Genomic DNA, 25,956 nt, shown 5'->3' with positions numbered 1-25,956 from the left:
CAAATTGTCAAACATAGCTGTACAAGCTCCCAACGCTGCGATGCGTTGTGACAGCGCTGTTGCATATTTGCCAATATGTCAAAAATGCAGTGGTGGAAAGTAACTAAGTACATGTACTCAAGTAATGTACTTAAGTACAATTTTGAGGTATTTGTGCTTTTATTGAGTATTTCCAATTTCCAAAACTTTTACTTCTACTCCACTACATCTCAGAGGAAAATATTGTACTTTTAACTCCACTACAATTATTTGACAACTTTAGTTACTATATTTGTTTACATTTGAAAACTGGGACATTCGGCATTAATGAGTACTTTCTACTTTCTACCTTTAAGTACATTTTGATACCAATACTTTTGTACTTAATTTTTTATTCCAGACTTTTACTTGTCACAGAGTATTTCTCCATCGCGGTATTGATACTTTTACTTTAGTAAAACATGCGAGTACTTTTTCCACCACTGCTTAAAAATGACAAAAAAAAAAAAGAATGATTTTATCGTCCAGACTGATCTACGGGGGGCGGGGCTCTGTGTTCCTGACAGCGGACTCTGACCAGCACTGTGGGCCGGCCTCCTGGCCTTGAATCTAGCCTATAGAGACGTCAGCATTAAATAAATGATTTAAACTCCACGCAGCGGGCCCTGACAGACAGACAGACAGGGGGGGGGGGGGGGGGCGTGCCTTGTGATCACTCCCCCTGCCCTCGTACTTACACTACACTAGCTGCCTGCCTCCTCCCAACCCGCTTCTAAATAAAGAATCCGTGTTAGCAGCGCTGGCATAACGGGAACAAGCAGTGATGGAGGGACGCACGCAGAGGGAGGGAGAGAGGGAGGGAGGGAAGATTTCTGGGACCACGTTAATCTTTAATTCTGAAAGGAGAACAGAAATAACTCGCCCAAATCCCCCGGTTGCGACCGCCGGCGGTGTCGTCCCCCCCCCCCCCCCCCCCACCGTTAAAAGCACATCCATTGTGCAAGAGAGCGAGATGGGTGGTTCTACACCCTGGGAAGAAGCAGCAAATTCTGCGCGCACACACACGCATGCGCGCACACACACGCATGCGCACACACACACACACACACACACACACACACACTGTGCAAACTGTAATGGAACATAGCGCGGAAGCATGCCGATGAGTCTAACGCAGGGGTCTTCAACCTTTTTCCGGTTAACGATATTATGGCGATAATCAAAATAAACTTAAAATGACATATTTTGTTAACCCCTTGAACACCCTGCATCCCTATTCTCGATAAAAAATTGCAGATCTACAAGCTCACAACGCGTAGCTTTGCAACGCGTTGTGAGATTGTAGATCTGTTTTTCTGATCATTTTCTGCTATTTTTGGCGAATAAGAGCATACCAAATGCACTCTTCACAGGTCAGTTTTATCAAGTATAGAGGGTTTAAATGGTACTGAATTTGCAGCTCAACAAAAGCTCATTTATCCTAGTGTATGACGGAGGACAATTTCACGATAAATTAAAATCTCTGCGATACGATTATTGTGAGCAGTTTTTCAATCACGATAAACGATAATAACGATTATCAACCCATCCCTAGTCCCAGGATTGCAGAGTCATGTCAGTGGCGTTGACTGTCACACAGCGGATTATTTTCAGGTCTTGTGACCATCAGAAAATAAAAAAACCCCACACACACACACACACACACACACAATGAAGCCTTAAACAACAAACAACACCATTAATCTAAGTGTCAGGCGTATTTGGAGCACGTCCCCGCTGATGCGGCAAGTCGATGATCTTCTTGTACCAAAAAACAAAGGTGCCCTCTCATTACTGTGTCACAGAGACAGGGAGAGAGAGAGGGAGAGAGAGAGAGAGAGAGAGAGAGAGAGCGAGAGCGAGAGAGAGAGAGAGAGAGAGAGAGAGAGAGAGCGAGAGAGAGAGAGGGAGAGGGAGGGCGAGGGATTTTAACCCATTAAGACCTGAAGCCGATTCTACAAAATGTCTTCTAAATCCTAAACAGTTTCCCGAAAAACCTATGTTTCTATGTCATAAGTGCTCAATCATTTTCATGTCAAGGACCACCCAAAATGATATGTATTTGGCAGCGCCCCCCCATCTCAAATTTTTTGTAAAAAAAATGCTTTAAAAATATATATATTCAAAGATTTGCAAAAATGTTCCATGATTTTTAAGAAATAGCAGATCTACAAGCTCATAGCGCAGCACTCGGTGCCGCGCTATGAGCTTGTAGATCTGCTATTTTTAAATAGCCAAAGTAAAAAATAATGGTTACACAGATGCGTTCCCGGTTTGAACGGGTTAAACACCACTTGGCGGAACGATGGAGTCTCAGACAAGGACAAGCTTTTTATCCAGCCCAGTCGCTGACACCAACACCCCGCGGGGACAAACATGGCAACAACAAGCCATTGTTTCCATCTTAATATGGCCAACTTAATGGATACTGGATCTCTTTCTCTTACTGGAAAAAAAGGCCCGCCTCTGTAACTAACTCTGTTCTAATGAACCCTACTTAGCTCGAGCTATTGATCGTTCTTCGGTTTAATCTGATTAGCGCGCTAGCATGACGGCAAGGCCAGATTTAGGCCAGCGAGTTTGCATCAGATCCTTATAGCGGTATGAGCTCAGGTGATGAGGGCGCTTCCGGGCTAAGCTAATTACAAGTTGAGTTCCTATAGACCCAGTCAAAACACGGTATCGATTTAGTCATTTATTTATTTTGTCGGATTATTTCTTCCACCGTTCCGGCTTCATTTTAGGGAGGCACCGATTAATTTGGCCCAACATGGGTGTCTGCCGATACTCGCCTTGGTTCAGTGGTTCTCAAAGTGGGGTCCGGGGACCCCCAGGGGTCCTTGAGGGAGTTCCAGGGGGTCACCAGCTAAATGATAGAGAGTTAGGAACCAAATGGACCTTTACAGGTCTGTAACTCAGAGAGTGTGGTCCGTTTGTACACTCTCACAGTTACATTAACGTAGATTTTTTAATATAAATTGGGGTCCCAGAGATAGAAATGCCATTAAATGGGGGTCCGTAGCCTTATGCATATACAGTCAAACTGGGGGTCCTTGAGATTAAAATGATTGAGAATCACTGCTAGAGCCGTAAAAAAAATCTTCTCCTATGGGGGTCCCGGGCAAATCTTTGCAAATGGGGGTCCACGGGCTAATAGGTGTCAATTTGGGGGTCTTTGGCATGAAAAAGTTTGAGCCACTGCCTTAGTTGACTCGATGTGCCAGCAAATAATAACACGTTCGCTGATAGTGGCCGATGTTTAACCACACAAAATCTTTCACATAATAATGTTATTATGGAAATATTATTTCCCCAAAAAAAAAAAAAATCCAAAAATATTTGAAACATTTTCGACATTTTCGATCAGCCAGAGTATAAACTAGGGGCTTAAATGGTTAAGAGGTGAAATGAGGCTACTGGGTTTTGGGAAAGCTTCGTATAAGCCTGTGGTAGACGTCCAGACAGTGAGGGACAAGAATGAGTGGAATTAAAAGATTTACTGTAGGATCCATAAGGGCCCGACAATAAAATGGACCCCTAAGGGCCCGTTTTGACCCTCTTGAGAGTTAAACCAACACTCAAGAGTTTTACTGTGCGTGGGTGGAGAGACCACGGGAAGGAGATAGATGTGTATTCAGGGAGAGCCGTGGTGTTAATCTGGCTGGCACAGGATGTGTGGATTATAATCCAAATTGACAGTCTGTGGTGGAAGAACTACTCTGACTTTTATTTTTTACTTTAACTCTTTAAGACCGGGTACGTATCTGTGTCACTTTAGATTTCTTTGGCTATTCAAAAATAGCAGATATACAAGCTCATAGCGCGGCACCGAGTGCTATGAGCGCTATGAGCTTGTAGATCTGCTATTTTTGAAAAATCATGAAAAGTTGTGCAAATATTTGAAATGTTCCTCTTTTTTTTGGCTGACATTTGTAACTCAAATCTTTGCTTCTGGGGGTTCCTGGAACTAAATATTTGGCAAATGTTCGCTTTAAAAAATATATAATCCAAGATTTTGACACAAATTTTCAAAAATAGCAGATCTACAAGCTCGTAGCGCGCGAGTGCCGCACTACGAGCTTGTAGATCTGCTATTTTTGAATAGCCAAAGACATCTTAAAATGACACACAGATGCGTTCCCTGCCCGGTCTTAATGGGTTAAGTATAAGCAGCAATACCACAATGTATTGGCATGGACATATACTTCAAATACTAGAAGTACGTTTTTCTTCCCAATGTTTTCAAAATGTGTCAAAGTCTTTAAAAAAAAGTAGCAGATCTACAAGCTCACAACGGTTTTGGACATGCAGGGTTTCAAACTGACAACGATATGCATACATTAACACTGACTGATTTTACCGCGTGGGATCCCTATTACAACAGTGTAACTCTATAACAGTTATTACACTGTTATTACACCATTGTAATTCAACTCTTGTTTACATTTGTACCATCTCAGAGTTACATATGAATTAAGACTGAGGCTGTTGTTGTGCAGGGAGCGTGGTGAGGCAGTTTAACCCCTTCAATCCGGGAACGCATCTGTCATTTTAGATTACTTTGGCTATTCAAAAAATAGCAGATCTACAAGCTCATAGCGCAGCAGATCTGCCATTTTTGAAAATGTGTGCAAATTTTTGCAAAATATTTGAATATATATGTTTTAAAGCAAAACAAATTACTAAAATCTTTGCTTCCGGGATTCTACAAATATCTTCTAAATCCTAAAGGCGGTTACACACCGGCGAATATGCGAATATACGCAAAATTCGGACTCGTTCCGAATAATTAAAAGACGCTTTTTTTTCGCTCCGCGAAACTGGTGTGGAAGCTTGCATTGACTTTATAAGGTTTTAAAAAAAAAAGTATAATTCTCATGAAAAAAATCGCCCCGGTGTGTAAGGACCTTTACAGTTAAAAAAAAAACTATGTTCCTATATCAGTGGTTCAATTTGAATGTTTGCTTAAAAAAAAAAAGATTTACACACATTTTCACGACTTTTCCAAAAAATAGCAGATCTACAAGCTCGTAGAGGGCACTCGGTGCCGTGCTATGAGCTTGTAGATCTGCTATTTTCGAATAGCATTTTAAAATCTAAAATGACAGATGCCTGTGGATGGTTGAAAGGTTTAAAGTAGAGGGTTGCGTGTTTTTTTTTTTTTTTTTTTTTTTTTAAATTTTTATCCCACGATTTTGTAACCCTATTTTTTACACCCAGTGCTAATTGTCTATGTAATCCTGGGCACTACCTTCCCTCTGCCAACCTAGGGAGGCCAGGGCCGAGCTCATGCCTCCTTCAATGCATGAGAGCCAACTGACCTTCTTGTCACCTGACAGGGGAGAGTTTCCCTGGTTGGACGTAGCGCGTGGAAGGAACACGTTATTCCAACCAGTTCCTTTCCCCTCCATCAGGCGCCCCGGCTGGCCAGGGGGAGGCAGTATAGTGACCAGGATTACTGCATGTTTTTGTGAGGGTATTAACTACCCTAGGAGACACGGGGAGAACATGCAAACTCCACACAGAAAGGCCCTTTCGCCAACCCCACCTAGGGTATGGGCACTTATGACGCGGAGGAGAGAACACGCCCCCAGCGCCCACAGCGTCCCCTGGGTTGCGTGTTGTTGAATGAGTAGCTGCCTCTCTGCGGCGCGGGAACCGCCATGACAATGCTCCATGAAAAGGCATCTGCGGCGCATCCACGCTCGGATCATTTTAATCACGGCCGTTAATTATTCTGTAATTGAGAATCGCTGTCAACTCGGGCGCCCGAGGTTGCAGTCGGATGCGGAGCGAGCCTTCAAAACAACGCTACTTGCGTCGTCTCCTTAATTGGGTTCAAAAGGTCAGCGGTTCTCAAAAGTTAGTACCCCCGGGGTACTAATCAGCAGTTTAACCACTAACCCGGTTTTATACGTCGGTTATTAGCCATAGTTTTATAACATAATTATTATTTTTTTTTTTATGTTTTTTGCTCTGTAAAGTGTTTTGAGCTGCATTTATGTCATGAAAGGTGCTATATAAATAAAGATTATTATTATTATATTATTAAAAGATCGGCTATTTTTGTCGAAATAATATATATTTTTTTGTATTTTTTATAATACATACAATTCAAATAGCGCTTTTCGGACTACTCAAAGTCCCTTGTTTTAACACAAAATAATCTCTTATGGGGTTCAAAACCTTTTCAGATAGGGGTCCGTGGACAAATGCATATCAATTTGGGGGTCCTTGCCATGAAAATGTTCCGAGAAGCACCGCGATAGGTGGCCCGTATGGCCTGAACATAAAATTGGGGCTGAATGTGGATGTCTCATACACGCCACGGAGCTGAAAAAGGTCACGGCGCACTTGCTGGTATGGTAAGCATTGGCACCTAAATATCATCTCTGTCGGGTGGAAACCTCATATGTCCAGAACGGTTACTTTTCAGGATTCAAATTCAAAAGCATCAAAAAGCAGCAGATCTGCAAGCTCGAAACGCGTCGCTTCGCGCCGCGTTTCGAGCTTGCAGATCTGCTCCTTTTGATGCTTTCTGTGCGACGCGGTCAGTAGTGTGATCAAGTAGGGCGTTAATTTAACACATAACAGTTAAAATATGGAGATAAGAGGTTTCTGCCCGACGGCAACGTAGAAGCTCATCATGCAGAATGGTCCATTTCACCAGCATGTTATGGGATTGTAATTAGTAATGCATTCATGAGTTCATCACTTTAATGATGCAGCTGGTAAAGGTGGGGATGATTGTAATGACTTTATGTGCTGCTGGTAATAATAATAATAATATTATATATAATAACGATAATAACGAAGACAGGGTGTTTCTGTCTGTGACGGATAGTCATTAGTCTACTTGACTCTTCATTTAACCTGGCTCTCTGTCAAGAGCACCATAAACACCCTGTCAACTTTATCTCTGTCCCTCCCCCCCTCCCACCGACCCTCCATCTCTTTGTCTCCCCCCTCTCTCTCTCCCTGCCTCTCTCTCTCTCTTTCTCTCTCTCCCTCCCTCCTCTCCCTGCCTCTCTCTCTCTCTCTCTCTCTCTCTTTCTCTCTCTCCCTCCTTCTCTCCCTGCCTGTCTCTCTCCCTCTCGTGTCCCTCCATCTCTCTCCCTTTCTCTCCCCCCCTCTCTCCGTCTGTCTGTCTCACTCTCTCCGTGCACACACCAACACACACAGATATACCCGCCTCGTCACCCTCAGACATACGTAAGCAGTAGCACACACCCCACCCACCCACCCACCCACACACACACACCCACCCCCCCCCCCCCCCCCGCGGTGCACTCAGAAGCAACCACACACATAAATACATAAATCTTCTTACATTCAAGACACACACACCCCTCCCACCAGATCCATTTGGTGATTAGCTGTGTGGCTTGTCTGCCCATAAAACAGTGATGACGGCAGAGGACTGCGTGTACAGAGAGACAGGCCACGCCCACGGCAGGACACAAGATTTACGAGTGGAGTGCTGCAGACTGGAACAGAAGGCCCAGTACACAAGACGTGCACACGCCTTGTCCAGCCTGTCTGCGCTTATGTAACTCTTGAGAGTGCACACATGGAACCAAATGGAACCCGTTAAAAAGGTGGTGTTAAGTGAGTTGTTTTGTTAAAAGGTTATGTTCTATAGCAGTGGTTCTCCACCTTTTCAGGCCGCAACCTGATAATCATAATTATATTTGAACTGGGGACCCCCCAAAATAGGGGGGGGGGTTCAGCGCGGACCCGGTTCGGTGGCCCCCGGGACCTTTACGCTGTTTGGTGCCCTCCCCAAGGTTGGTGCCCTGTGCTGCGCTGCTTTTATCCGCCACATTCGGACGTTCACGGCATATTTTGCACCATCACGGTGCGTTCATTATCGGTGACGAGTGCCTGTAACACGAGTTGCGCGACTGACTGTGTCTGTGTGTAAGGATTCGAGGCCACACTCACACAATCACGTGCAGCAAGCGTCCCCTCCCTAAGCCTGTGTATATGGGGCCGACGCGTGCTTTAGCATGATTGTGTGAGTGTGGCTTCCGGAAGTAAATTCCTGTCCCAGCGGTTGGTACGCGAATGCGCTTCCCTTCGTCTGATGTGCCGCGCAGCATGCATTTTCACGACACCTGCGCACCAGTTATGTGCACCCCTGGTTATAGTATAGTTTGTTGATTACTTTGGATGCAGTAATGGTATTTTTTCAAGGTATAAAAAAGGTCTTAAATGTGCTAAAACTTGAGAACCACTGTTCCATAGTGCTCATTGCTATAGAGCAGTGTTTTTCAAATGGGGGTCTGAGTGGCCCTGAAGGTACGCAGAGTTACTACTGGGGTACATGAGAGAAAATGGAAAATGTAAACAATAATTATTCAACTGTTATCTTGAATGATAAAACACTGACATTTATATTAGATGACATTTGATTCGAAATAAATAATACCACCCATTTTTGGGGTTTTGGCATTCCTCCTTTAAGTGGTTAAAGCCATTTCAGTACAAATGTTCTCATGGTCCCAGAGGGAGCGTTATTTACAGAGACAAACACAGCGTGACTAACAGGAGACCAGGGGACCACCTGATCACTCCCTTACGGGTCCATTTGGTTCCACTTGTACACTCTCGGGGGTAAGAATATCATTTTGACTGTCGACTCCGACTGTGTGAACCCATTAAGACCGGGAAAGAATCTGTGTCATGTTAAGGATTTATTTGGCTATTAAAAAATAGCAGATCTACAAGCTCATAGCGCGGCACTCGGTGCCTCGCTATGAGCTTGTAGATGTGCTATTTTTTGAAAAATCGTGAACATTTGTACGAATATTTGAATATATATATATGTATTTGTAAAGGGAACATTTGTCACTCAAATCTTTGTTTCATGGGGGTCCCCGGAACTAAATATTTTGAGATGGGGGTCCGCGGCCTAATACATATAATTTTGGGGGTCCTTGACATGAACAAGTTTGAGCACCACTGATATTATAGCAACATACGTTTTTCAGAAAACTGGTAGGATTTAGAAGACATTTGTAGAATCCCCAGAAGCAAAGATTTGAGTTACAAAGGATTGCTTTAAAAAAAAGATGTATAGTCAAAGATTTGCACACATTTTCACGATTTTCTAAAAATAGCAGATCTACAAGCTCGTAGCGTGGCACTCTGTGCCACGCGCTATGAGCTTGTAGATCTGCTATTTTTGAATAGCCAAAGAAATCTAAAAATGACACAGATTCTTTCCCGGTCTAAATGGGTTAACTTGTGTACCAAAGACAAATGCATTCACAAAATGTCTGTCTGTCTGTCTGTCCCGGGTATACCTCGGCATGTATTCCCAACTTGCATTGTTCCCAACTTGCATTGTTCCCTACTTGCGTTGGTCCCCGAGTAGGACGATGCCCAAAGGGCACCGGCCTACCTTTCAAAATGTACAAAGAAAGGTTTAGAGCAGTGGGTTTCAACCCTTTTCATATCAAGGCCCATTATTTATTCGGCATTTGAGCAACGGACCATCGTTTGATGAGCTTTAGACTCTCAGACCCAAAGACTTTGAATATTTTGTTGTCGTTGGAGATACGATTTTGGCCACAATTCCATGCTGTATGATGTGGTAGGAGAGGCAGACGTTGATCAAAATAACAATATTTAATTAAGTAATGCAGGTGTTTAATAATAATTTAACTCTGGAGTGTAAAATGAAACCAAATGGACCCGTAAGGGTCATTAGACAATGATGCTATGCAGCACCAATTTCACTATGTGCCAATGTCAAACCCCCAACATCAACATACAGTAGCACCAAATGACTACAAGCCAAAGTACCACTTCTAATAGTATTGAATACAATTTTTGCTTAGTGTATGATACATGTGCATGCCTACCAGACACAGAGAGAGAAGGGAGACGCCACACCCGGGGCTCCTAGACGTGCGTACGTGCGTGCACGTGCACAGCAAACACAAAGAGAGAGAGAGGCACAAAGATTGTGGCACTTATGTACGTGCATGTGCACCGGACACACACACACACACAGAGAGAACGCACGCTTGCGGGAGAGAGATGCCACACCTCGTGCACCTATGATGAGCGTGCATGTGTGCACACGCACCGGACAAAGACAGACGGAGGAGAGGGACGCAGTTTGACGTTCCTGCTTTAGACAGTGTAATTATTATTGGGGCGTGGCTGCTGGCAGAGAGTTTGTGCTTCGTTGGAACACCCCTTTCTAGTGGGTATGTTGTCAAACATAAACGTGAACCAAATGACTACGTAATATGTTTTTGTTTCATTGTCTCCGCCAGGCCGAAGGCATGGCGGAGACTATGATTTCACCCCGACTGTGTGTGTGTGCGCGCGCGTGCGCCTGTGAACAGCTAATCTCCGGCACCGTTGGCCCAATCGACGTGGAACTGCGCACACACACACTCCTTGGATGCCAGAGCAGAACCTCTGCCACAAAGTTATAGCGCCGCCAGCTGGCCGATTTCTGCAAAACACATTATTTGATATTACCCCTACAGATTGTGTCCAAACATCACGCAAATCGACACAGTATCTCTATAGTCATTTGATCAAGACGGATCTGTCAGATTTTTCATATTCCATCCTGATTGGCTAAGATTGGCATCTAAAGTCTGCAGGAGCGGCTTGTTGTGAACAAAATGCCTCAAATCATGAATGTAGCATCCGATTGCCGTGAAACTTTGCACGCACATTCCCACTAGGCAGAGGAAGAAATGCCACCTTTTGCACATTGGCCTATTATAGCGCGACCAGGAAGCAGATTTTTGCTAAACACATTTTCTTATATTACTCCTACAGATTTTTATCCAAACATCGGTACAAATTGTCTCTATGGTCCTGTCATCAAGACTGACCTGTCCGATTTTTCATATATCATCCTGCTTGTCTAAGATTGACTTCTACTACCTGGCCTGGCGGAGAAATGGGCTCCGAGGGCTCGTTGTGCGCTGCAGTATTTCACTGCAAGGAAAACCTGAGATGGTTTCAATCTGATTTATACTTTAGTTGCGTGCCAGTCTTATGCGGCCAAGTGCAAATGGAGCGTCGCCCTTGCCATGTCCTTCAACGGCAGAGTGTTGCTATATAACATCTTTCACTGAGGTGTCACACCAACATGGCACTGTGGTCTTCCTGTCCACACACACACACTTTGTATTACTATACTTGTGAGGACATCAATATTTCAGGTAGGTAATTTTATAAATGTTTACCTTTTTGCCATTTGTAACCCTAACGCCGGAGTTATCCCCAGAAATAGCTGATCTGCAAGCTCCACAACGCGGGGAGCTGGTAGATCACCTATTTCCGGTGTGCGTCACTGAAGCATATCTCTAACCCCCAACCCATAAATACCCAACTCTAAAAGTATGTTTGGAACCATAAAATAAAATAATATTTTTTAACACAATGTCTATTTCTCTACTATACAAGTGGGGCCATTTGGCTCACACACACACACACACACCCCTTGTTCTCTCTGCATGCACAGCCCTGACTCTCACCAGGGTCTCCTGGCAGCATGGATGAGGAGGTGCAGCAGCCATGCATCATTTAGAGCGAGAGAGAGAGAGAGACAGAACATCTGAGATGCACGTGAGCTCCGGACACGTTGCTCCTCCACCTCCTCCACCCAGCCCGCAGTACCTCCACCCACCCACACACACACACCCACACACACACCCAGTAATAAGGAACGCCCCGTGAGGTCCACACATGCTCTGCATGCTAATTAGAACACACAGCTCCTGCTCTGCGGGCATCATGGCACCACATACAGTACAACATGCACAGTAACAACTATACATACATACACTACAACATGCACAGTAACACCTATACATACAGTACAACATGCACAGTAACACCTATACATACACTACAACATGCACAGTAACACTCCGGTTTGCATGCTGCATACTGTGTGCTTGGTGATCAATGCCTTGCTCACGTGGTTTGATCTAAGGGTGCAACGGGTAATGGAACCAATTGATTTTATTGATAAAAAAAAAAAAAAAGTAATTCTGAAAATGTAGTGCCAGCCGATCTACAAGCTCAGAACGTACGGCATCACGCCGCGTTATATTTAGATATGTTGCACAACACTGTTGTGTGAATAAGTATAGGTGGATAATCGATTCGTTGATACAGTATATACAAATTAAAAAGATACAAATATATTTAAAAAAATGCATTAATTGGGCACCCGCTGGCCTAGCGGTCCAGGCGCATACCACATACGCTGGTAATCCAGCTTGACAGGGTGTCGCGGGTTCGATCCCGACGACCTTTTGCTGTGAAAATCGGACAGATCCGGTTTGATCACATGACTATAGAGATACTGTGTAACGATTTGCGTGATGTTTAGATAAAATCTGTAGGAGTAATATAATAAATGGGTTTTGCACAAATCGACCTCCTGGTGGCGCTATAACAGGCCCATGTGAAACATTTTGGGCAGAGGTTCTGAATTGGCATCGAGGGAGTGTGTGCACAGTTTTGCAGCGACCGGGCCAACGGTGCCAGAGATTAGCTGCTAACGGACGGACGGACACATGGACAGGGTGCAAAACATACTCTCTCGCCATGCCTTTCGGCCTGGCGGAGACAATAATACAATGAATTGATTAATTGACAAAGTAATGATCGCTAAGAAAATAACAGAGCTGTAGCCCTAGGTTGATCTTTACAGAACACACAGGCATTCATGTAGGAACACAGTGTCCTAACACCAGTTGGACTGTCTCACCAATCACACTGGAGGGTTTGCCTGAGTACCGAGTGCAAGCAGCTTCAAACAGGACACACACACACACACACACACACACACACACAGATATGCCCATTCGCACATAATATTAGCCTATATACTATGCACTACACAAGCACAGGACACACACCTTTTGCAAAGACAAGGACAAACGCCTCCCACACACATGGGGGACAGAGGGCGAGAGAGAGAGACAGACAGAGTGATAATACACACTCATGTCAAAATAAACCATAAATAATTCCCTTCAGACACAATAACCTTTTGATTACAACATCATTGTTAGCTTCTAATTAGCTCGTAAATCACTTGTTGTGTGACAGCGTGGCGCTACAGAGCATACTGTACAGTACATTTGGCTTTTACACTGAACTGCTGCCAGTGCTTGTTAAGAGACGTGTTATTTTCAAGCTTTTGTTGCTTCCAACAAATTGACTGGCATTAGCTGGCTCTGGCGAGACTCCTGCAAAGCGTGTCAAACCATTAAAAGCCAAGGTCAACATGGCAGCGAAAGAAAAAAGGGTGACGTGCAGAAAGTCCCCATTATTTTCTAAGCCAAGCGTTAAGATCGATGTCCGTCTGACTGACTGGTCCCCAACAGTGTTGCCAGATTGTGTGAGACAGAAACAAGCGGCTAGGTCTACGAAAACAAGCCCAAAAGAAGCTACTAGACTGCATTATCTCACACACACACAAGGGGTCCCCAGCAAAATGACTTGGAGCAGCATTATGTAACTTTCCTCTTCTACCACAGATTTTAACCTGGTTTCCTGGGCAAGTGCTGACATTTTTACCATTGAGCTAATAGAGCCTGCTTGCTTGCTCAGGGGATAAATTTAATCTTCACCATCAGGTCAACATTTTCAGACCCTGTGTCTAGGTGAGACATGACATTTGACACGATCTAAATGCCTCAATATTAGAGTAGGAAGACCAAATACAACCATCCCAAATGTTTAATTTATATTGCATTAACATACTGTATCGTAAAGATTGAGAGAGTGTGTGTGTGTGTGTGTGTGTGTGTGTGTGTGTGTGTGTGTGTGTGTGTGTGTGTGTGTGTGTGTGTGTGTGTGTGTGTGTGTGTGTGTGTGTCCCACTTTGAGAACCAATGCTCTATGTAGCATTCGAAGGTTGTGGAATAGTCGTCTGGCTTTGACAGACCAGACATTAGCTAGACAGAGATATCCAAGAGACAGAGATACGGTATCTAACAGAGTGCAAAGTACGTCCCGGAGATGCCAGTCTTAATTGAATTTTGGGGGTAATTCTCAAGGGGAGAGCGTGAGAACAAAAGCCTGTGTGTGTGCGTGCGCGTGCCATTGTGTACAATTCAATTTAGGGATGTTAAAATGTGCTGACAAAGCGATTGTCGATGGCTTCTCCATGTTGACAGCAATAAATGCAGTAATCGAAAATCTTCTCTTCCATTTTTGTCATGGCCTGTTCAAAATGTACATGGCCTGTTCAAAATGTACATGGCCTGTTCAAAATGTACATGGCCTGTTCGCTAGTCAAAGGTTCGGGGCGTGTATGCATTGTTCGTTTCAAATCTAGTTACTGGAGGGGGGCCTGGCGCCAATTACCCAGTGACAGCTCAATTGACGGGGATGGAGAGTGGAGTGCAACTGTCAGTCAGTGTCAGAAATGACAAGTGGACTAGACAAACTACCGTACAGTTAAGACAGTAGGCTCTGCCAGCATGGTTTCAGTGCTGTACCGGTGCGATACGGATTTAGTGTTACCTACGACGATAAGGAGAGAAGTGATGGATAAAACGCCCGCTGTGTGCAAGCACACATTGGTCTATGCAGAACTACTTCCAAGACCGCTTTACGAAGACATCACCCCAGTGTCCCCCGATGACGCGCAAGGACGACAGAGTTAAAATATGGAGGTTATAACGATATAACATATCCTATCTATAGAGTTAAAAATAATGGAGAGGTAACGAAAATCCCGCCCATTCACTTGTATGGAGTTGCTCACCCAGCGCACTCCCTTTTCCAGCACTTCTTCCGGGTTGGGTAATGTGACAGGCGGGGCCTATTTGGGGCCTATGTGTCACTCTGTGGTCCCGCATGCACAGTAGTGTCACCTCCGTGCGCAACCCCGTGCGCAAGCTCGTGAGCCGAGCCCATTGGTCGAAACCGTTTTCGCTCGTTCATGTGTCTGGCCCCAGCCGTAATAAGCTGCAGTACCTATGATCGGCCACCACGTCCAATAAGCTTCACTGCTCCCTCTCGGTTCTGGGGGCTTAATTAATCCTATCCTACTTCCTACTATAACATTAAGAAACCTCTGTCTGTCTGAACCAGCGTTTCCTCCTCAGTGGGTTGACCAATTGATCTGAACTTGCACACGGACATTGACCATTGGCATATGAAGAGAGTGACACAGCCAATTCTTCACTTTCCCCAAATTGAAGCTGTTTATTAGCGTTTAGTGAACGGTCCTCACAGGCAACGGGATCTGTAGTCGTGGGTTGCAGTCCCATAGCCCGGATGACAGGTATGGGCTAGTATACTGTGTATATAGTGTTTTTTTTTGCAGCTCTACATCAGAGTGTTAAAGCACAATAAGCGACAAATCTGTAAAAATCTTTCACATGCCCACACAGTAAAACCGTTGGTGTGAATATATCCATTTCTATCTCAAATGGTTATACAATATATAGTTACAAATGCAACCAAATGGACCTGTGTACTCTCTCAGAGTTAAACACGGACGATTTCCCAGTGTAATTAGATTGCTGTCGCTTTGGGAGAGAGTCTGTATTTGCTTTGCAATTCTACATGTCTGATAAGTGGAACATCCAGTGTGTGTGTGTGCACGTGCGTATGAGTGAGCGTGCGTGTCAGATGGCCGTGTGTGGTGCACTCATCCGAGACTGACTCATTCAGTGTGTGTGTGTGTGTGTGTGTGTGTGTGTGTGTGTGTGTGTGTGTGTGTGTGTGCCAGGCGCTGTGCTGCTCATCTGATACCAACCATGAATGAATGCATGGCAGCACGAAGGGAAAAGGCCTAAATCTAATTAAAGAGATTAAGAAGAGGAGAGATTTATGGCTCCATCAAGGCACATCTCTCTCTCTCACACACACACACTTGAGTAAGCGTAATTGAGTATGCCTGGAAGACTACCTGATGTTGTCAGAGGAGACTGTTATCAATGTTACCTCTCTTTTGGGTCGATACAACTCTCTCTCTCAGTCAGATATTGCACATACAGTATGAGCTTCAGGCAGTACTACTTGTCAACCGGCAGGTGTCCTATCCGACACCAGGATGTAAATAGAAGAGTAGGGAGACCACCTCCAACCATTGCACAATGTACTAGTTATCGTTGCCGTCGCGCAGAAACCTCTCCATATCGTTTAACGTTTTGTGTTTTTTCCGTTAATTAACGCCCTACTCGATCATACTACAGTTTTGGACATTATGCGGTTTCCACCCGACAGAGATGTTACATTGTATTATTACACGGCTTGTTTGAATGCTTGATTCTGATTGGTCAATCGCTGAATTCAGTGGTGTGTTATTTCTGTATGACCGATGAGCTCAATAACAGACCGCTGTCTAATCAAAGACTAAGAGCACCTGCTGTGCTGCTTGATTTTATGCTGTATCCAATATGTCAACCATGTAAACAAACACACCATGTCATTTACAACTAAACGTTGCTCTCAAGAATGTTTTTGAAAACATTTGAAGCGAGAAATAGACGATGCAGTACCCAAAAAATTATTCTATAATGCTATTCTATTATTCTATTATCATAATCACCCTGTCAGGATTTATTTTTCAATAATGACCAGCTACCCGTCAATTATCCCTTGCTTAACACATACAGTGCCAAGATCGCATCGATGCGTTCTTTCAAATCCATTGCTTGAGTGCCAGGATTCCAAAGAACGCATTGATGCGTTCTTTTGAATTTTCATTGTTTAATCTGTGATCGCACGGCTGTGTTTATTTCTCATCAACACTTTCGTTTTCCACTTACGTCACACTCACCCGGAGCCGGATGTAAAAAAAATATATAATTTCCGGGTCACGTTGTTTTTCTCCGGTGATTTTCGGCCAGAATAAGGAAAAACACGGTTTTTCACACGGTATAAAAAACGAACGGACAGCTCAACTTCTATTTTCTTTGGTCCGGGTGACTAACAGTCATCGTCGTAGTGTATCACATCGTTTTCAGGCCGATCAGCGGGACAGGGATTGTCGAAAACGTCACATCCTGTGAATGACCGGATATGACGTGGGCCTGTTTGGGAGGGGGCGAGCGAGGTGATCAATGTTTGGATTTGCTGCTCTCTACTGGTGGAACTGTCGACAACACAATCAGAGAATGTATTTGAATGAAAAATTACAAAACAAAAAATATATAAAACACGCAAATTGCTGGCACAGGGGTGAGTACATTATGAATAAACTCTGGCAGTCAATGTGTTAACATACTCTACAATACCAATTGGTTCAAATACAATTTTAGTCATTACAATAAGTTAGGGATTGAATGAAGCTTAAAACACTGAGGATTTTCCTGCATCAACTCCCAGCAAACCTCCCATGAAGCATTGCTCCCAGGGTCTGTGTTGACTTTGGATGTGCAGCCGGCCTACTTCTGCCTCCACGGCCCCAGGGGGGGCTTTCTCTCTGTCTCTGTCTCTCACTCGGGTGTTTTATCTTAAATAGAGACCTTCCTGAACCCGTGGCCGAGTATGTGAACAGGCACCCCCCCCCCCCCCTCGCTTGCCACTGGGGAGCTTTGTGATGCCAAGTTTATCCAGTACAATCGCTCATTTATCGTACAGTTTTTATTCTTTTTTTTGCATGTAGCACGGGTGTAAATGTAGCTGTGTGGGCTAGCTATAGCGAGGGGCTCGGAGCCCTACACCGATGTTGGACCCACCTTGTGGTCTTGGAAGCGGGGGGCTTGGTTGAGGTGGTGGGACTCGGCTTGGTAGGAGCTGTAGAGAGAGGCCTAGGAGCTGGAGGAGAGAGGAGAGAGAAGAGAAGGAGGCAGGAGGTACAAAAAAAAGTGAGCGCTTACAAACAAAGCCAACGAGACAAAGAACACAGAAAGAACAGCCATTCTATACGGTATAATTCTCTCATACATGAATGTATAAATGGTGACACAGTTCCTTCACACATGTCCTGGGGATGTAGGGCAAACGTACACACGTAGCAGCGGCAGAGTCAGTCAAGCATGTCTAACCACGAGCAGTGCTTTTCATTTCTTTTTTTTACCTCGTGGGCTTACTATGTCACTGGCACATTAGACTATACATATAGACCAGGGGTCTTCAACAGGGGGTCCGGGACCCCTAGGGCAGTGTCTATCAACCTTTTTTGTGCCAAGGCACACCTGGCATAGCCAAAAAAATCCCAGGGCACACCTAGATATACGGTATATATATATATATATAATTATATATATATATATATATATATATACGGTATATCTATATACACACACTAGGGGTGTGCCTAATTTCACGAAACGATACGATACGATATTGGCCACACAACTTCAATACGATTTCGATACGATACGCACTTTTTTATCATGAAAATATATGGGGGAGAAAAAAAGCAAATGCAAACAAATATTTCAGTTTTTGCATTATTCAGACATGCAAACTTGTAGCTTTTCAGCTTCCACTAGCCGTTTTGAATCCAAATAGGGCAATAGTGTGACACCTGACCCGAAAAAAACCAGCATTTTGTCACCCTTTTCACCTCGGGGCTGTTTGCATGCCTGATTATTATTATTGTTTAAAAAAAAAAAGTTTTTTTTTTCCAAAATGATATTTTTTCAAACCTTCTTCAAACGGCGCGGCACACCTCAGCAGTAGCCCCGGCCCAAAATTGGGACGTTTGCCAGGGTTGATATACACTGCCCTAGGGGGTCCTCAGAGTTACTACAGGGGGTCCGCCAAATCTTGTGCGATATGATTTTTTTTTTACCTTAACCCATTAAGACCTGAGGCCGATTAAAAAAATGCTTTCTAAATCCTAACGCTTTAAAAAATATATATTCAAAGATTTGCAAAAATTTTCACGATTTTACAAAAATAGCAGATCTACAAGCTCGTAGCGCGGCACTCGGTGCCACGCTATGAGCTTGTATATCTGCTATTTTTGAATAGCTAAAGAAATCTTAAAATGACACAGATGCGTCTCCGGTCTTAATGGGTTAAAGGGACACTTCACCCTTCTCAATGGATTAGTCACCCTATGGAGACTTGAATTCATGGATATTTTTTTAGTCTTTTGTCTCATTCCTAAGACAATAATTTGATGAATGGCAGCGGTTCCGGTAGGAGACACAACGACTCGTTGTGTCTCCTACCGGAACCGCTGCCTACCGGTCAGCTGGTCATCAAATTATTGTCTTAGGAATTAGACAAACTAAAAAATATCCATGAATTCAAGTCTCCATGGGGTGACTAACCCATTGAAACATTTTTTTGGGGTGAAGTGTCCCTTTAACCACTTGAACCCTAGCATCACTTTTCTGAGGAGAACTTTAGCCAAAAATAGCAGATCTACAAGCTCACAACGCCTCGCAGCGTTGTGAGCTTGTAGATCGGCTATTTTTGGCAAAGAGGTAATAGGTGTAGAGGGAAAAAAGAACAGTAAACGTAAACAAAAAAAGTTGAATCTAAAACACAATTTTATACAATATAGAGGGGGTCCCTGCTTCATCTCTCTCTCAGCTAGGGGGTCCTTGGCCTGAAAACGTTGAAGACCCCTGATATAGACCTACTGCCTACCTTACTTTTTGCACCTTATGTCTAACCTCATGTACATACCTGCTACTCTTTTATGCGATATGTATAAATGTGCACATCGGAAAGAAACGGGTCAAAGACAAATCTAAAGGTGTTTTCACCTCGCTCTCCCTCTCTCCACACTTTTTTTCCTGAAAACTACGAATGATGGTAATTCGCAGAAAGAAAACAAAATTCACCCACTTCTTTAAACCTGTAAACCTGTAAAGTGACAACAAAGTTGACTCGTATTCTGATTCTAACACATACAAACCCCATTCATTTTACCCATAGAGATTTCAGAAAAAAAATGATACATTATTTTAAGCCTGGAAACAAGCCATCTTTTGGATCTGCTACTTTTGATGCTTTTGTTTGACGTTGTAGCATGATCAAGGTTTCTTATTATTATAATAAAATGACTGTGGTCATTTCCCAGGCTTACCCGCAGGCTTTCTGGCCGCTGCTGTGGTGGCGCTAGTGGTGGCCGCGGTTTTCTTGGCCGCCGTCTTGACGGCGCCGTTGGTGGTCGGGGCGGTAGCGGGCCGGCTGAGCCCGACGGGCTTCTTCTCAGCGGCCTTGGGGGCGGCGCCGGCGGTCCTGGAAGGCGGAGCTGAGCCTGGCGGCTTCCTGGCTGCAGCAGTGGTGGTGGTAGCGGGAGCGCTCTTTTTGTCAGCGGCGCCGGCGCCCTTCTTGGCCACTCCGTTGGTCTGGGGCTTGGACACGCCGTTGGCGAGGCGGCCCGGGCCCGTGTTGGGCCGCGAGCCGACCTTGGCCAGGCCGGGTCCGGCGGGGGCCTTAGTCTTGGCCCCGTTGGTCTTGCCGGCCCCTGTCTTGGCCTTGGGGTCCGCCTTGGGGTCCGCCTTGGGGTCCGCCTTGGGGTCCGCCTTGGGGTTCTTGATGGTCTCGGTGGCTGGTGCCTCTTGCTGCTGAGGTTCAACCACCTGGGCCATCTCCGACGTGGTCACCTCCCCCTCGCCCTGAACATGCCCCTCCTCCTGGTCAGGCCCGCCTCCCACCTCATTGGCTGCGTTGGAGTCTAGAACCTACAGTTTACAATGACAATGTAGGCATTTAGCAGACGCTCTTGTGTGAAATCGGAATAAGCAGAGTCAGTATGAACTTTAGTCCATGGGTTCACAAACCTTTACATTTCAAGGACCCCCATAACTCTGAGCGCTTACAAATGGAACCAAATGAACCCTTAAGGGTTCATTTGGTTCCATTTGTATGCTCCCAGAGTTACAGACCTGTAAGGGCCCATTTGGACCCTGAGGGTCCCTGCCTGGACTCTACTTTGAGAGCCACTGCTATAGTCAATACACAAAAAAGGTAAACATTCACATGAATAAAGTGCAGAGAGAACAGTCTAAAGGCTCAAAGGCACTATTTACCACGTAAACATAGTTTACCACGTAAACATCAAACCTAGCAAAAAAAACGCTGGTTCTGAAAGTGGGGTCCGTGGACCCGGGGTCCTTGAGGGGGCTCCAGGAAGTCTCTAGAAAAATGTGTTACAATATAAAAATATACAGTCTAAAACAATTATAATCAGTTTAACAACTTTAACCCTACATACATTGGCTATTTGAAAATAGCCAATCTACAAGCTCACAACGTGTCACAATGTGACGTGTCGTGAGCGTGTAGATGTTTTCAAAAACATCTTGAAGGAAATGTGAAATTTTCTATATTTTTTAAACCTTTTAACAACACAAATCTTGTATACCCCATACAAGATTTGTGTTGTTAAAAGGCACAAAACGGCAGGCAAATAAATATTAATTTTGGGGTCCTTGACATGAAAAAGTTTAAGAACCACTGGTCTCAATCACCTCCATTGGCTCCATCGCGGCCGTGGCGACTCCGTCCGGCTTCATGTGGCCAAGAGTTTAGCGGTGGCGTGCCGTCCGTCTCTGCGGAGCGGAGCGGGTTCTGGGCGACTGGACGCTCGCTGGGCCGCAGGGAACGCACAGCTGACCGGCTCACTGGAGGACACACAATGATCTGCAGGAGAGACAAGAGCAGGGAGTCAAGCAAAACACAAAGATCACCACTGAACATGTGATTTCGGCATACTGTCAGATGTTCTGAATCAGTCCAAAGAGAACGTGTGGCTGATGGATTCATGAACTAAATTGCAGGTGAGGTAAAAACTAGTCATTTCCTATACAAACATGTTTCCTACTATTTATGCACTCGTAAACCTAAGTCAAATTAATGTCACGGGGCAACCCGTGCCCTATACATAAAGACACATGGGTTAAGGGCATTGCACGCACACAAACACCACACAGCTGCGTCCAATTCATAATCAAGACCACCGGCCGGTTTGGAGCAACTGTTGGAAGTGTGGCAGATATGTCCTAACAAAATGTCAATACTATAATGTCAATACTGTTGAATGCATTCACAAATTCACAAGTAATTCACACAGACTTTACAGGGATAAAACATTCAGTTTATTGTGTAACCTGTGTTAAAAGGAGTTGCTCATTGTTTGTCACCTGTAACTCCTCTGCAGTACTGGCACTGTGGGTTGAACTGCTAAACAGAGCATGGACCAAACCATGTAGATTAAGTAGGGGAGGTCCCAGTGGAAGGTGCCATGTACTGTAGAGGAGGAGGGGTGTTTCACAATGTTTATGGGCAAAGTATTCTGTTGTCTTCGGAAATGAATTCAAACACAAAATGGTGTTCAGTCTGAAAGTACAATATCTATTTATGTGTTTGGTTATTCATGATATATTTGTCAGCTTGTAGATAAGCTATTTTTGAAGGTTAATTGCTGCCTCTGTTGTGGTAGGATCCTCCCCTATAAAAAGGAGACAGCAGAGTCAGAGCTTCAGTTATGCTTGGGCGGGCCGAGAGCCCAGTAAGAGCTGCCAGGGCCCCCTCAGAGGGGTGTAGCCTAGTGCGCTTTGTTTTGTTCTTTTTCCTTTTTGTTAAGTTTTGCATTAATTTCCTGAGTTCATTATGTTCGTATTTTTTGGCCAGTATTATTTGTTATTCGAATACGTCTACACTGAATTTGGTGGAGGAGAAGTGGGGAGAAATAAAAACCACAAAAGAGCAATTTCTGACTGTTTTTGGAGTCTCGACCTCCGGTCAACTTTACAAAATTGATCACACATTAGTCACCAGTACAACACTAGACTGGAGGAGCCAGCCCTATCGATGGTCTTGAAGGGCGGATCCAAGGCCTTGCGCTCGGTACCAGCGCCGCTTCCTATTGCTTCACCAATCTATGTCCCCGCCTCCCCTCCGGCCTGTGCACGGAACACGCCGACGTCACCAAATTTAGAGCGACGCCCCTATGCACTCTGATTGGTTAGGAGATAACAAGGTTCACTCCCACTCCTAAACCACCGTTCCTGCAAGGTTCCCCCAGGCTTTTTTTTCTTTTGAAACATTTCATGGGTCATGAGATAATATCAGTCTGTTTTCTAATTTTTTTTTTTTATTATTAATTATATGACAAGTTTAAATAAATCTAACATTTTCAGAAATTAAAAAAGACATTTCCAATGACTGAGATCAGTCTGTCAACATTGATCCATGAGAGACAGCAGGGAATTTAGCAGAACGTCAGTCAAATCACAGAACAAGACCAGACAGGATAGCAGCAGACGTAGCTATGCAGGATCAGATAAAAGTCATGGCGTACATCTGCTGCGCGCGCGCACACACACACACACACACACACACACACACACACACACACACACACACACACACACACACACACACACAGTTGCGTGAAACCTTGTATGTCCAAAACCGTTACTTGCCAGGAATATAAAAAAAGAACCTGCGTTCCAATGGATCCAGTGAAGACATTATAGTCACAAGCTCTCAATTAGTTAATACTTTTTATTGGTTTATTTACAAAACCCACAGACACACTTCACATCTTTCAACCTGGCCTTCCTATTTTGGGCATGGCGTCATTGTAAAAAAAAAAGAAAGGTAAATAGCAGATCTACAAGCTTAGCTCACATGTTGCATCTCGCTGCCTTGTGAGCTTATGGACCGGGCTATGTCCACTATGTCCACTACTTCTGCACGACATCATATGTCATAAGCATGAAATAGGGCATTCATTTATGGAGAAAACACTACAAAAAATGAAATGTGGAGATACAAGGTTTCTGCCCGGAAGGCAGACGGGACGATATGTTGTCATGAGCTGAGATCATCTGCAAACACGATGAAGTTTTGCAGGGGGAGATTAGGGGCATAGGGGACAGGATGTACCGTCCCATTGTCCAGGAAACAGCCCTAGAGGACATACAGTTCAGTACAGTACAGGAGGCCATATAGAACCATAATATACCACAGAACAACAAAAAAAAAGGTGGAAACCTTGTATATCCCCCCAAAAAACTGTTACTTTCAGAAGGAAATGGAACCAAATTGTTCAGAAGTAGTGACAATAGCTAATTTACAAGCTCACAACGCGTCGCGATGCGATGCGTTGTGAGCTTGTGAATTGGCTATTTTCACTACTTTCACGTGACACTTTTGTATGATGATGAAGTAAGGCATTAAATGACAAAAATAACATACAAAGTTGAAGTATCGGTGATACAAGCTTTCGCCCGACAGCCACGATAAGATGAATGATAACACACACACACACATATATACACTGGTGTGTCATAACACACATCAAAAGAGTTACGTTAAGAAGACGGACATTCTCCCAACGAGTGGGAGCGCTCAAACTGGGTCATGAGATGCTTCGAGGGGAGGCATGGGGACAAAGGGAATATTGTGTGTCGTGACTTTATGGCCGAGGCAACAAATTGGTGTCCCCCCCCCCATCCCCCCCAGGGTCAAGTGAGTCACGGTGTTAGTTAGGACAGAATGAAGTCACCGCCTCAAACACAGAAGAACTGGGGGGGTCAGCGGTGATGATGACATGCGGTGGAAGGAAGAGAGGGATAGATGGAGCTTTTATATTGATCCCACAGGGGGGAATTTTCAGTTGTCATGGCAGTAATACCGCAGTTATGGAACCACAGGACAGATACAGAGAAAGAGATTCTTTTTAACTTTATGCCCCTGGTTAGAAGTACGTGTGAACAAGGGGAGGGGGGGGGGATAATTGACGTTATGCGAGTTGGGGGGGTGGGATACTTTAGGATTTAAAACAATTCCGGTTCCTTAATAAAAGGGCAAGACCACTTTGGTAGAGGTTTGTGTTGTGTAGTTACCTTGCCATGGTGTAACTCCAAAAGGTGGACAACAAATCAAAAATAATTGCTCCATTGATTAGAAATTGATAATTCAAAATCCAGCTCCTCATTGACTTACATTGTACGGTGAAACAGCTCTCAAAGTCACTCTTTTAGCACATAAACGAACACAAACAAAGCTGATTCAGACAATATAGAACATCACCAAAGCCAGAACTGTTTTTTTTTTAAATAAAAATGGCAACTTCCTGTTGATTTTACTATTTGAAGATCCGCAAATCCAGTCTGGGGTTTCTTCTAAATAAAAATAGCTAAATCAACAGAAAGTTAACATTTTTATTATGGGTTTTTTATTATATCGTCTGAATCAACTTTGTTTGCGTTCGTTTACGTGCTAAAAGAGTGACTTTGAGAGCTGTTTCACCGTACAATGTAAATGCATATTTTGAATGATCAATTTCTAATCAATGGATTATGGATATTTTTGATTTCTTGTCCGCCTTTGTTGTTACACCATGGTAAGGTAACTACACAGCCCAAACCTTTAACAAAGTGGTCTTGCCCTTTAACGATTAACCTCTCAACGGTCCGATTCCTATAGGGCAGGGGTCTTCAACAGGGCGTCCGGGACCCCTAGGGGGTCCTCAGAGTTACTACAGGGGGTCCGCCAAATCTTTGTGTGATAGGATTTTTTCTTTTTACCTTAACCACTTGAACCCTAGCATCCCTTTCCTGAGGAGAACTTTAGCCAAAAATAGCCGATCTACAAGCTCACAACGCCTCGCAGCGTGAGGCGTTGTGAGCTTGTAGATCGGCTATTTTTGGTTAAGAGGTATAGGTGTAGAGGGAAAAAAGAACAGTAAACGTAAACAAAAAAAGTTGAATCTAAAACATAATTTTAAACAATATAGAGGGGGTCCCTGCTTCATCTCTCTCTCTCAGCTAGGGGGTCCTTGGGCTGAAAACGTTGAAGACCCCAGCTATAGGGGGTTCCAAAAATTGACCCTTACATGTCTGTACCTCTGAGAGTGTGCAAATGTACAGGAGGAGAGAAATGTGTGGAACGGTGCAGGTGGTATCACAGAGGAGCTATAATGTGACACATATAATATGGGTTTATAAGAGTTTTGCTATTTCCACCGAAATGGCTTCCGGCCCGCCAACAAGAAATACTAGC

General features: G+C 44.2%; 1 protein-coding gene across 2 annotated transcripts in view; it reads right to left on the bottom strand.

Annotated features, from left to right (window-relative positions):
• Positions 1 to 25,956, bottom strand: part of prr36b (proline rich 36b) — an 88,114-nt gene that overhangs the window by 13,935 nt on the left and 48,223 nt on the right. For both annotated transcript variants that reach the window (XM_080446078.1, XM_080446079.1), the window contains exons 2-4: positions 21,414 to 21,585; positions 20,024 to 20,624; positions 17,712 to 17,790 (exon numbers count right to left, since the gene is read on the bottom strand). In XM_080446078.1, coding sequence (XP_080302204.1) covers positions 17,712 to 17,790; positions 20,024 to 20,624; positions 21,414 to 21,458 — 725 coding nt within the window. In that variant the 5' untranslated portion in view covers positions 21,459 to 21,585. The remainder of the gene's footprint in view (positions 1 to 17,711; positions 17,791 to 20,023; positions 20,625 to 21,413; positions 21,586 to 25,956) is intronic.

This window comes from Gymnoscopelus braueri, assembly GCF_963280865.1.
Source record: "Gymnoscopelus braueri genome assembly, chromosome: 13".
Lineage (NCBI taxonomy): Eukaryota > Metazoa > Chordata > Actinopteri > Myctophiformes > Myctophidae > Gymnoscopelus > Gymnoscopelus braueri.
The sequence above is the reverse complement of the archived record's forward strand: the minus strand, read 5'-3'. Positions and strand labels throughout refer to the sequence as shown.